Below are 13,187 nucleotides of genomic sequence, written 5' to 3'. Positions count from 1 at the left end.
ACAATTCGTTTGTGTGGATACAGTCCTTCGGCGCGCGCATCGTCTGACGTCAGACTAATGGAGCGTATTCCTAAGAACCGGGTTGGTTGTTCTTTTTTTACGTTTACGTTTTTAATGTTTGTATTGTTAATGCATTCGTGCATTGTTAATTGCTATGCTATGGACGTTTTTATTGGTTTTTATAATTTGGAAAATTTAATGACCTGAAAGATAAAGACAAGAGAGTTTTAACGTTTGAACTGATTAACTAGGTCCACTTGTTTCATGTTAATAAAATGCACCATTTTCCGGAACAACCTGTTTTTTAATTCATAATACATATTTTGTTTGTTAAACGAATCAGTTTGTTTGCAAAATTTTCGGTACAAAAGGCTATATTTCAAAGAAATAAAGTGGGTTTTATTTTTCACTCCACATCGACAAAAAAGGTCGCATGTTAAATCAAATTGCTTGCGACTGACAAGTCAAAGCAGAAAATTAACAATTTGCACCCAAAATAAAATCAAATTCGTAATTTATTATTCCAAAGAAGCAAAATGTTCACGTTAATTGTGTAGCAATTATTTGTAGCATTTCTTTTTTTTAAATGTGCTTGTCACACTTTACATTCAAGTGGTTGAAATCAAACAGAAACTGATAGCATAATTTCGATTTATGTCAGCTAGTTTAAGGAAATTAAGGATACAAATGTTCAGAGCAAAAATTGGCAAGTTTCTCGATTTCAAAGTAATCACGGGAGAGTTTGGACCGCAGATTCGGGAATTCGCGAATTTTCTAAGTAATTTTTTGTGAACCCTTGCTCTGGTAGTTTTTTTTAAAGATAATCCTAATTAATTTCGAAAAAAAACTGAATAAATTTATTCGGTTTTTGTTCCAAATTTGAATCTGAAATGGGTTTTCTAAAGTTGCAACAGATAAATGAGGCGAATTTTCTAGCAAAATAATTTTTTTAATTTTTGGCTGAAATGATCCCATTATCGTTTTAAAAACTTTTAGTTTTGTGATCCGTTTTGGAGAAAATCTTAACGGTTTTCGGCGAAAACGGGAAGAATTAATTTTCGTTTTTGTCACGATTTCGGCGCTGAAAATGTTAAAATTTTTACAAAGCTATAAATTTATCTTGTAATTTTTCGCCTCCATTTTAAGAGCTCAAGATCGTAAATATTTTGAAGTGAAACTCTACAAAATAGAGCGTTTTCAAGTAGAAAGTAAAGCAAAGAGAAATTCAATCAAAACTAAAAACCAATTTTTTTTAACAAACTCTACAGTCTTCAGAGGGATGGAAATGACGAGATTTACAGATAATCTGTTATAAACTTTCGCTTATTGTGTGCGTTTTTTGATAGAAAATTATGTGATTTTTGTTACAAATTCGAAACTGGAAAGGGATTTGAAAACTTTTTAGAAACTAGAGCATTTAGAAAAAGGAGTAACTTGGCTAAAACTTGAAAATTCGAATATGAATATAAATCTAAATAACAAGTAAAAAATTCATCAACATTTTCTCAGCAACGGAAGTGAGTTACTGCGCCGGTGCGTTGGGTTGGCGCACCAAGCCATTTACGTAGCATGGCGCCAAATCCTAGAAATTCACTGCCTACCAGGCCTACTTAATTCAGATATTGGTTTTCAGGCTAGTGTTTGCACAGAACCTCTGGACAAAAAGCAACAAAGTAGTAACTAATGTAAAGAGAATTGAACGCCCTTTAAGACGATGGGCCACTTGACCCCCGTTCACATTTAAGATTCTAAGGGTGACATCTACCCCTCCTAGGGGGTTGAAACAAGGAGGATAAAAAATAATTTAAAGTGTCCCCCTTACAAATAAAATTGACAGGTCTTTCCGATTTTTCATATTTTCAACAGTAAGAAAGATATTAAGGGTGGGAAGTTTTTAAATTGACCCCATGTAACAATTAAGAACATGTTCGGTTGGATAGACTCAAGCTCAAGAATCAGGCATGGAAAATATTGAGAGGTTTTGTCAGCAGATTTTGCTTGGTCCCGAACCTATGAAGAAACCCGTATCAACTAATTGTTTGGAGGTGTTTTTACCACATAAAAACTCTATTTTACTAAAGCGGCAATTAGAGAAAAAATATTTTGTTTAAGCATTAAAACCGGATGCTGTGCAGGGGAGTCGAGCAGCTCTGTGAAAAAATGTGTTTTTTTTTGTGATAAGATTTTTGTAATGGAGTACGCATTGATATTCAAGTATTTACACCATTGCGTTGGAAATTCAACCTAAATTTTATAATTAAAAATTTTTCTCAACGGATTTAGTTGACGAATTTACAGTTCTCTCATAAATATTATCCTTTTTTTTTATCTATCTTTTAATTTTATCCACTCTAATCTCTTAACTTTATCTAATCTACTACGTTTATTGATTTACGAATACAGTAACAGGGGAACACCTCCGGAGGCAACAAGGAAATTTTGAATCACCCTCTAGGTACATGTATCTAATAAATTTGAATAATAATTTCTTTCACATGAGATTTTTTTCCGAAAGTCGTATTTAAAATTTTAACTCTTGATGGGATTTGCCTCTAAAGAGAAAGTCGGGGATGTTGATTTTTTTAATTCAAAGACAAGAGACTACAGTCAAGCACCATTTAAACTGGTTGATTAATTGTCCAAATCCTCAAGTTTCGCAATAAATCGAGAAACACTTGTTTTTTTGAAATTTCGTTAAGCGAAAAGCACAAAATTTAACAAAAACACATAAAAACACTCTTCTATTAATTAATTTTAAATACGTTTAAAATTATTTACACGTAATTATTCTGTAGGTCCTGGCTTTTATGTGCAAATGCAATTTACATAAAATACATTTTTAAAGGAATTATACAGTCTTTTAATAACCACAGACCGTAAACATTTTTTTAATGATTTACTAGGGTGTTTGAAACTGAGAAAGAGTCAGGAATAAAAAATCATCAGAATCATCAGAAAACCAAGCGAAATCTGTACTGCAGGGTGATTTAAAGTACGATTTGACATTGAAAGTCTTCAGAAACTACGATACTTACTAGATTTTAACTGAGGCCATTCTTCTCGTTTCAGCCTGTAATCAACATAGTCCTGGCCAGCGTAGGCAAAGAGATACCTTATCGGCTCTGCACGTCCGGTTCCATTGAAATAAATCAACTTATATTTTGGAGCCATTTTTCTGAACCTGTTCTTTTCAGGAAATTATTTCAACTGATATAATTGAGTGCTAGTTAATCAATTTATATGTTGGATGGGATTGTTGGCAGTAATAATCTAAAGTGGATGATTTCTTTCAATAGCATTCTTACCTCGGTTTCTATCTGATGTCAGAGCAATACCACTGAATATTACATGACCGACTTTCATTTAAATTGGAAACTTATTATCTGAGTTAATTCAACACAAATTATTTTGTTGAGTTTGGCATTAAGGAGCTTATCTAGTATCTTTGTAGCAGGATATTTATAAATGTGTTTTCGAGAGCATATTCAGTGCATCATACATTAATAATTGCGATTAAGTGCTTTGACCCAGCAAATAAATAATAAGCGCGTTGCCAACTACGTAAAATTGAGTTACAGAAACGGCGTTATAATGATTTATGCTTCAAAAATTTTTACAGTATGCGCATACCGAAGTACTTAAAAAACCACTTATGTTAGTTATTTGTTCATAAATTCCATTACTAAAATGTTTATTAATTGTTTCCAAGCGGTGTACTTAGAGAATTTCTGCTTTATTTTGCGGATAACACAACTTATAAATTTAAGTACTTAATTTATGTTCAATTACATCTAGTTTTTGGTGCAATAACTTATCAAATCACCAATAATAAACTACCTTCATCAGATCAACAATTTAAGTGCGAGAATTTTTCATGTTTTATGGCAGAACTTATATTCGGTTTTTTAAAACAATTATGTACATAGGTACTTCTAATATAATGAAAATGAAAATTATGTAAAATTATGAATTACAGATAAGTATTTTCCATTATTATAGAAAAAATATAAAACTATATTTTACATTAATCGGACGAATTTTTTTATACATGAAACATGATTTTGACATATTAAAGGTCGAACTGTAGATATGTTTTAGTAGAGAAATGGCATCTGAATTATAAGTGCGTGAATTAATCATTCGAAGTTTTCATGACAATCCACCGTGGACACATCCAACACATCCAAAAATATTGCCACAGAGCTAATAGTTCATAGGACGACCGTATCAAACGTTATTAAGCGGTTCAAGCCAGGGATGGGACATCGATACTCTAACATCGATGGTAGCCATCGATGTTGACATTGAAAGCTAATATCGATATTAGGGAAACATCGAAGGCAGAACATCGATGTTGTCAAACTATAACATCTAATTTGTGTTTACAGTTGCATACAAATTTCAAATTGATTAACTTAAACTTAAATAATTTTATATTAATACTACTGTGACATTTTAAAACAATGCATTGTTAAATAATCGACTAAATTTTTTGTTTTTTGTACTGTTTTATTATACTTTTCAAAATTTTTCACTATTGTTGACTGTACTGTACGTACCTTATGTTGAAGTATTTTGTTTTGCTTTTGTTTTTACTCGCTTTGTCCATAAAATTTATGATTTTTTCCGTGGCAATAAAGCATATTTTGATTTGATTTGATTTGAACTTATAGTTGCCACATTTTTCCGTCAACTTGCTGCAAAAAGAGGCTTTTTTCGAGTGCAGCTGGAAATGGGTATCTATGCCGCGATACCGTTTGTATCGGCACTATCAAAGAGTTCGCGGAAAATGTCAATCTAGTATCAACATCAAATGTTCGATGTTTTTATTTTAGGATCTAACATCGATGTTTTATCGATGTCCCATAATTTCCAACATCGATGGTAAAAATATCGAACATCGAACGAATTACATCGATGTTTTTCTCCCATCCCTAGTTTAAGCTAGTTAAGTTTAATTAGTCATCAAATGTTAACCGAAAAGTAAGTAAGGAAATACGATTTATACGCCGACAAACAGTGAAAAAAGTTGTAGAGAAATTGGAGAAGAATCCTAGGTTATCCAATCGGAACATGGGCAATAAAGCAGGCTGCTGGAGTGAGAGCACGTACGTCGAATAAAAACCAAGATGGGCTTCAAGACAAAGTTCAGACGACACCAGGCAGAAATGCAAGTAAGAATCAGGAAGCAAAAAAACAAACTCGAAAAGTGAACACTGATGAAAAAGATTGCTGTCTGACGGATGACGAAACGTACGTACGAGCTTCGACCAATCGAACGATATTGGACCTTGATAAAAAGAGCTTTGAAAAAAACGGAAAAAGAAGCTAAACCCTAGCAGAATTCAAAATAAAGTAAAATTTTGCCGTCAGAAAAATGAACAAAGCTACCATAAAGTCGATGGTGGAAAGAATTCATAAGAAAATTAAAAAATTCTGCTAAAGCAAATTATTTCAGTTTAATTTTTTTAATAATTACTCGTAATGGCATCATCTTTAAAACACTTTTTGTTTCATTCGAATTTGGTCAAGGGTTCGTAACTTATTAAGGTTTTTGTGTGTAGCGATTTTTTCTGACTCAGTCGATAAGTTGGGATAAGAAATAAATATATATTATGAAAAAAGGTAATGCATAAATTACATATTTATTACTACAAAAATTGTTGGGATTGAACATGTTTACGATTGAAAGACGTTTTATTCGTCTTTGCAAAGAATCAAGTACTTTTGGTTTTCATTTTTCCTTAGATAAACCATCTTAAAATATCTATTCCTTAAAGTATTCGTGATTTTGACTATGTAAAAAACGCTTGCCTTTCAAATCTATACTTTGTGATCGATTTCCCTAGAACTATCCTCTATCTCTTGAACACTTGTCCCCCCATTCATTAATTTCAAGAGTTTATAATAAAATTCTTGAGTTTGTCTGTCTCTTCCTCTTTTAGTTGTTCTTGATGCAGATTTTGCGAAGACAAATACAAATTTATGTTCACTAAATCGTTTTGTATTTAGAGTACAGGATTTTTGTGATATTTTAGTGAACGTTTTTGGATAGGTTTTGCCAACAACTTCAGCAATCTGAGACAAGTTCAAGAAATTTATTTATAAGAGTAAGATAATGGTGATTAACGCTTGGAAATATTAAGATCTTGCGAATCTAATCCAAGTGTTAGAATTATTATTGTTAATTAAAAATGTGGCATTTGGAGTTTAAGAGATATTTAGCCTACTAAAATTACAAAATATTTACTTTATTTTACATGAGTTACGTGAATAATATTATTTGATCTATTATCTGCGTGACAAAGGAGATAAGATATCCTATATTTAATCTTATGTTATATATATTTTATATTGGAATTACTCCTTGGGATTTTTCCAATTTGAAAGCACTGATTTTTTCGCTCAACATTGTCATAATTACGTAGAAGAGTACAGAATTGACAAAGCCTATAAATTATGGCTTGACGACTGACTATATTTTGTTTGAATCACAGCGAAAAAAGTATATGCTGAATTAATAACCTGGAAGAAAAATTGTAATTAGTTTACTGTAATACTTGCATCAGAATATATTTTTTTATTTTCTCATAGGCCTCACGATTTTCTTTTTATTTAGATACCGTTTTCATTTACTTCTGGTGTTAATCAAACTGAAATGAGTAAAAAAATACTTAATCAACCAGCTTTAAAGCATAAAAAAGTGGGTTTTAAAAACATTTAATTGGCAATATCATTCAAGTTCTTACCGATGTGAAAGAATCTAAGGAGAGAATAGAAAATTTTCCGGCTGTTAGATGCAGAGGTCGTTTGGAGCGTTCCATTATGATTAGTAACATATTCTTCACTTGTAAATCGGCGTTGATCCAATCAAATTCATAACAAGCCTCTCGAGTCAGTAGACTCTGAAACCGAAGAAATCTCACAGGTGGGCTGTTAAACAAAATTACTCTAAAAATAATTTTTTCGATATTCTGTATTAGTTTATTTCAATTGTATAACTTGATCCCGCTTGAAAATTTGCCTAACGTCAAATCGGGTTAATTTGATCAAAACCTGCTTTGCTGTTCTGAGTTTTAAAATTTTCCGCATGTACAAATTTGTTTCAATCCCTAATGGCTAAACTGAGCTAACTAAAATTTGTGAATTGAAATATAGCTGAAAACAGGTTTCGTTTTGAAGCCGTCCAGTCTAGAGGCAAGTAAATAAACACTTGCAAAATTATAGTGGGAATATTTTTAGCAGCTTATTTTTCAGATGATGTTTGGAAATTATCTGAAGAGAACAACATTGCCTTTGCTTGCTTACCACCTAATTCCACATATTTAACTCAGCCAATATACGTAGGATATTTTTGGCCCTTCAAAAATTGCTAGGCGAAACCCAATTTATAAATGGAAATAAAACATTCTAGTATAACCAGAATCCGTGGAGGTTAATTTTCAAGACTGTTATCAGAAATATTAATGGAGATGGACAGATATGGACCTGATGCGCAAAGCAAAATGCAATCCAAAATTTTGAAAAGAAGACAATCTGGCCAAACTTTTGTTAAGTAAAATTGTTTTACTCTCGTGCTATTGATGGTGATGGTACGATGGATTGGATGGCATCATGTTTATTTTTTGATAATATCGTTCTAAATATAAAATATAACATAATGGCTTCAGTTAAGTAATGTATTTAAAAGGGCAGAAAGACCGATTGGGTCGATAGCCTTTTTCTGTAGGAAATAAAGATTACTTATTTATTATACATATATATGGATTTAAAAAGTGGCCTGAAAAGCCAATTAAAAAGCGTCTTAAAGTACCTACAACACTCTCCCCTAAAACCGACGATGCACACATGAGCCGAAAAAACCTGAAAGCTTCAGGATTCTCTAAACATTTTTTAAATGACACCAACTAAAAGGGTACTACCCTGTATATAGAATTTTTTGTCAATCAATCTGGCTAAAATCGATATTTTCAATCAAAAATATGAATAACAAGTGGGTCATAATATAATTTCAATGTCCTCCAAATGTTAACTTTTAGTTGATCAAAGTAGCTCCATTAGACGGTACCAAACTATAATTAACGGTTTAGTAATTTCATTGTCTTCATGATTTGCATACTGATTCACAGTTGTTGTAATCTTTCCTGTGTAATCGTACCATTATGATTTATGTATTTAAGGTTTTAAATCATCAACATGTTAATCATCTTACTTGCAAAATAATTTCATTTCCAAACCAGCAATAAATTCCCAGTTGGCAAAACATGCAAAGTAAAAAGGCTGCCATGAGTAGAAATGGAAAACTGACGAGATCCACCTGAAAAACAGTTCTTTGCAACAAGTTGTTTATTAGTTAAAAAATGTTTTAAAATACATAATACGCTAGAATGAAGTTTTTTAAGCCTCATAACTCGGCATCGGTTAAATTACCGATGTCAATTTTTCAAGGGTCTTTCAAATGAACTGTACACTATCGCATACTTTTGTGTAGTTAGGATTGAAAAAGTTTCGTTGATTGACCGCTCAGTCATAAATGTATGTTTTTATCGGTTTTGAATCTATTAGCCTTCGACAGCTGGGTTTAGCTGGCAAATGTCCCATCCAAGCGCCTGTAGTTAAAGGCGGAAAACTAATTAATTAATAATTATTGCAGTTACGATGTCGGTTAAATTAGCCATATAGTGGCCTCACAGTGGCCAGACTCTGTTAACATATGAGCGATTCGTGTCTGAAATATTTTATGTATTAGGTAACAGTAATTTGATTCTGAACGTTCCAGCTTTTGCTTCGATTAATCGATATTATTAGTTTTCTTACTGATTAGTCGCAAAATGTTGTTATTTAACAATAATGTTCAGAGCCGTGAAACAATATTGTACGCACCTCGATTATTTAGCGTACTTTTCGGTGCACAAAAATAATCGAAGTAGTGATCCTATAGGGGACAGTAATTAAAAATTGACCTAAAAAAATCATGAATTCGACCTAAAAAGCGAGCTAATATTTTACACTTTATTTTTTCAAAAATAATGTCTTTTGCTGCTTATAAGTTGTGGTGCAAACAAGGTGTCTAAGGACAACTTATTTCTCATTAATGGACCTGACTAATCAACCTAACTCGCAAAGACATCAACATTTGGTCCGATCTAGTAAATCCCTATTTAAACAACTCGGGCTATCTTCTATGAATGCACATTGACTGGTTGATTTAATAAAAGGAATTGAAGAAGACATTTTAGATTATACAAATCAAAAGAACGCCACATATATATTTCCATCAAGACGGTGCCCAATCGCATAAATTTCGTAAAGCCTTCGATGTTCGAAATCCACTTTTTCAAAAGAGATTAAGGGAAACTCAATTCGTCCTCCAGCTAGGTCTCCATATTTGACTCCACTAAACTTTTTTCTCGGAGTCTAGTTGAAAGTTAAAATGTATGAAAACTATTACGCTAATATTGCTGCTGTACGTAAAAGTGCCCGTGAATATCAAAACTTATCGATTTCTCGTCATTCGCAAGAACTAGGCATCTCCAAGACGACTTTGTGGCGAATTTTACGAAAAGACCTTGGATTACACCTATACAAAATCGCCGACCAATTATCCTCCTCCTTCCTGCGATTTAACTGTATTGAACTTTTTTCTTTGGGGCTACATAAAGTCATTGGTTTACAACAATCATCCAGCAAATTTACACGCTTTACAGACCAATATTGAACGAGTAATGGCTGACATACGATCTGATTTGTGTGAGATGGTCATGGAAAATTGGGTTGAACGAATTCATTGCTGCCAACGATTCCGTGGAAGACATTTAAATAATGTTTTGTTTCATAGCTAATGGTCTCCCATTGTAAAGTAAAGTAAAAGTTGACATATTTTGTAAATAAATAATGTGTTTTAGTTCCTAAGCAAAATGGGGCGTACTTAATGAAATACCCTTTATAACAAACTGAAGACAAGAAAACCAAAAGTAAACATGCTTTCATTTTGTCCTCTATGATTCAGGAATTTTGTTTGTTATGGATAAATTACTTTTCAGTTGATATTTGTTTTAAACTGTGCTTAAACTATCTTTAAGCAGTTTTTGATTATTTATAAATAATCAGTTAAATATTACGGAGAACAAACAATATATGTTTTTAACTGTGTTAACAACGCTACAATAATTTTTAGAAAATTATTATTTTGAACAGAAGCGTACTTCGCCGGCAATTAAAAAATGTTCGTAACTTTCCAATATGAAAATTGTCTATAAGGAAATGACGGTGTGTTCTGTCGGACAATATTAGGCTCTTTGACTTAAAAAAATATTTAAATAATTGTTTTCCCGATAATGTGACTTTCAGTCACTTCTATAATTTCACCATTTCAACCAGAGAAAAAATACCAGCAGTTTTTAAATTTTTTAGATTTGAGGCACCCAGTATTACAATAAAGTATTAAGTCAGGGTCGGGTTGAAAACTTTTATTGCTGCTACTTGTTAGAGCACTTTTCAGTTACCTTTTTAAGTACAAGACTTAAAAATAATTTACGATTGTCATGATATAGGAATATTTAAAGCCCGCACGTAGAACATTGATGGTAGTTTGCTTCATTAACTCGTTTTGTATCGGATGAATACAAAAATTCTGGTCATTCTAAAAATTAATCATATAAAGACTATTGGAGTACAATTTTGGTTTTTTACTAGGTCCATCCTCTACAGTTTTAAAAATATTCATTAATTTCGTTTTTTTTCGAATTTTAAACGCTTTATATTTTCACAATTGGAATTTTCAATGTAACAAAAATATGGCATTTTGTGTCAGTTTGGAAAACACTCACAGACGTACACTCTTATACGTTCGCAAATATGCGATGAGATTCACTGACAAAGTGGTGTTTAAATATAACAAATGTAATAATGTAAAGTAAAAGAATACCTAATTACTTTTTGAAATGGTTTTTACAAGAATGGAGTGTTCAAAAACTTGAAAAACAAAGACTACCAAAGCTAGCTAACTCTCAACAGCTCAAAATTGAGCTGTAAAGCGTTCAGTTATCAGTAAATGCTCAGTTTCTTAACGTTGTCTACATTTTGGTGCTACATTTCAAACAATTTTGAATGCTAATTGAATCGCTTCACATATTATTTTGTGTCGCTTAAAAGGGCTTGATTCGATTTCTCTAATGGCTGTAAATGCAAAATTAATTCTAGTTTCGTTATTAGTGACAAAATTGTTCATTGAGTGATTATGTATAAGACTATATATACAAAATAGAACCGGACTTATCGGAAAGCCTACCTCTATTTATTATTAACCATCTTTATACTTACAGTCACCATTCGAAATCCAATAATGCAGATTGCAGCGATGCTAGTCAGATACTGTATCAAAACAATTTCAGAAAACACCTTTTCAGTTAATTCGACGAGCCTAAAATAACACACACTTAAGAATATCGTTAGATCTAATTTGATTTCTGCCCGTTTCATATTATTATAAATAGAAAGCAATCAGGTTTATATTCGCTATAATAACTGATTTAATATTGGATAAATTTTTTTTATTAGGTTGTATTCAAGTGCAGGATAAACTGAACAAGTATGGTTGTATGTATGTATATGTGAAATGCAAAATATCTAAAAAAAACTACAAGATGTTTGACTCACGTTCATGAATAGGAAACATCGGAAAATAAATCGCGATCAATGGAACTATAGTAATTTAAAGAGCTATAACTACTATAACTATAAAGTCTTGTGGACCACATAGTGGAACCGCTTTAAAAGCTATTTGAAAAAAAATTACTTGAATGCCACTCAATAGTTGATGTCCTTTCAGTAACCAGGAAAAAACAATAATACTTTAAAACTAGTATTTAGTCTGCTTGAAAACAATTGGAAGCAATTGGTCAAACAATTTAGAAAGCACAGCTTACATGCTTGTTCTAATGACAATGGGACCAGGCTAATCGACTTTGCAGTCTCGAATAATCAACAATGATTCATCATAAAGATATACACAAACATACTCGGAAATCTAACGACGGTATAACAAGAAATCAGATAGATCACGTATTGGTACACCCAGACACGGGTCAAACATAATAGAGCTTAGAAAGAAGAACGGTGGAACATCGAAGAGCGAAAACAACCAGATGTTAAGGATCAGTACCAACAAAAAATAGAACAAGCATGCAGAGAAATACACCTACAGAGCCAAGGAGAAGATAATTCTTGGAAGACAATAAAGGAAGTAATTCAAGAAGCCTACAAAGAAATCCTTGGTGAGAAATGAAATATCAAAAAAAGGCGTGGTTCGATACAGATTGTCACAGTGGGGAAAAGTATGAAAAAGAATCAAGATCTGCCAAAATCCAGCGAATGAAAATAGAAATAAGTTCTATAACCTAAGAAACAAAATGCGAAAACTTACGAGAAAAAAAAAATGGGAATGGCAAAATGCACATCTACATGTGAGCACAAGAAAACTCAATAAGCAAGTGAACATACATAAAATAGGACTTTGCCCAAGACCCTCTACAATGCTTAAGCAAGCTAATGCTGAACTTACGACTAGCAAACAAGAGATCCGCAATACCCAGACAGAATACTTTAACAACCTTCTGAATTAAGAAGACGCACGAAGATATCACGAAGAGGAGAAACGACATATCGCTGAAGTCTGGGATGCACCCCATCCGAAGAAGAAACAACTAAAGCCATTAAAAAGCTAAAAAATAATAAAGCAGCTGCACAAGATGGCATCCTCGCGGAATGCCTAAAGGAGGGTGGACAGAAATTAGGATGTATATATATATATACAGGGTTGCTCATTAGTGCGTCAAAGTGCGATATCTCAGTAAATATGAAGTTTACAAGAAAATTCGTCCAACGAAAGTTTTTCACGTTTAAAAGGTCCACATTCTAAAATTACTTTCCAATATACAGGGTGCATCATAAACGTGTGGTAGTTACCAACTCTGGTTTTTTAAATGAAACCCCCCCTTTTTTTTGTTATTTTCAGATTGGCCGTTCAATTTTAATTTATTTTTGTTTCAACCGTTTTACCTGAAAAATTTACGATTTCCGAGTTACTCGTAAAAATGTGAAAGTTTTGACAGCTACTAGGTTCCACAGAAATCGATGCTGTACACTACCCGCTGCGAATTTTGGAAAACAGTTTTCAGCGATTCTAA

The 13,187-nt window shown here is 32.5% G+C and overlaps 2 protein-coding genes across 2 annotated transcripts in view; both read right to left on the bottom strand.

The window, feature by feature from the left end:
* LOC109533645 (glutathione S-transferase) overlaps positions 1–3,293 on the bottom strand; it is a 6,543-nt gene extending 3,250 nt beyond the window's left edge. Inside the window, exon 1 of the mRNA XM_048665542.1 lies at positions 3,036–3,293. Coding sequence (XP_048521499.1) covers positions 3,036–3,171 — 136 coding nt within the window. The 5' untranslated portion in view covers positions 3,172–3,293. The remainder of the gene's footprint in view (positions 1–3,035) is intronic.
* Positions 3,294–5,632: 2,339 nt separating this feature from the next.
* The window catches only part of LOC109533639 (odorant receptor 49b), a 10,533-nt gene continuing 2,978 nt past the window's right edge, over positions 5,633–13,187 (bottom strand). Inside the window, exons 2-5 of the mRNA XM_048665768.1 lie at positions 11,323–11,422; positions 8,213–8,317; positions 6,750–6,905; positions 5,633–6,525 (exon numbers count right to left, since the gene is read on the bottom strand). Of these exons, the coding sequence (XP_048521725.1) occupies positions 6,451–6,525; positions 6,750–6,905; positions 8,213–8,317; positions 11,323–11,422 (436 nt within the window). The 3' untranslated portion in view covers positions 5,633–6,450. The remainder of the gene's footprint in view (positions 6,526–6,749; positions 6,906–8,212; positions 8,318–11,322; positions 11,423–13,187) is intronic.

This window comes from Dendroctonus ponderosae, unplaced genomic scaffold (genome assembly GCF_020466585.1).
Source record: "Dendroctonus ponderosae isolate FM_Combo_2020 unplaced genomic scaffold, Dpon_F_20191213v2 Dpon_F_20191213_4, whole genome shotgun sequence".
NCBI classification, from domain to species: Eukaryota; Metazoa; Arthropoda; class Insecta; order Coleoptera; family Curculionidae; genus Dendroctonus; species Dendroctonus ponderosae.
The sequence above is the reverse complement of the archived record's forward strand: the minus strand, read 5'-3'. Positions and strand labels throughout refer to the sequence as shown.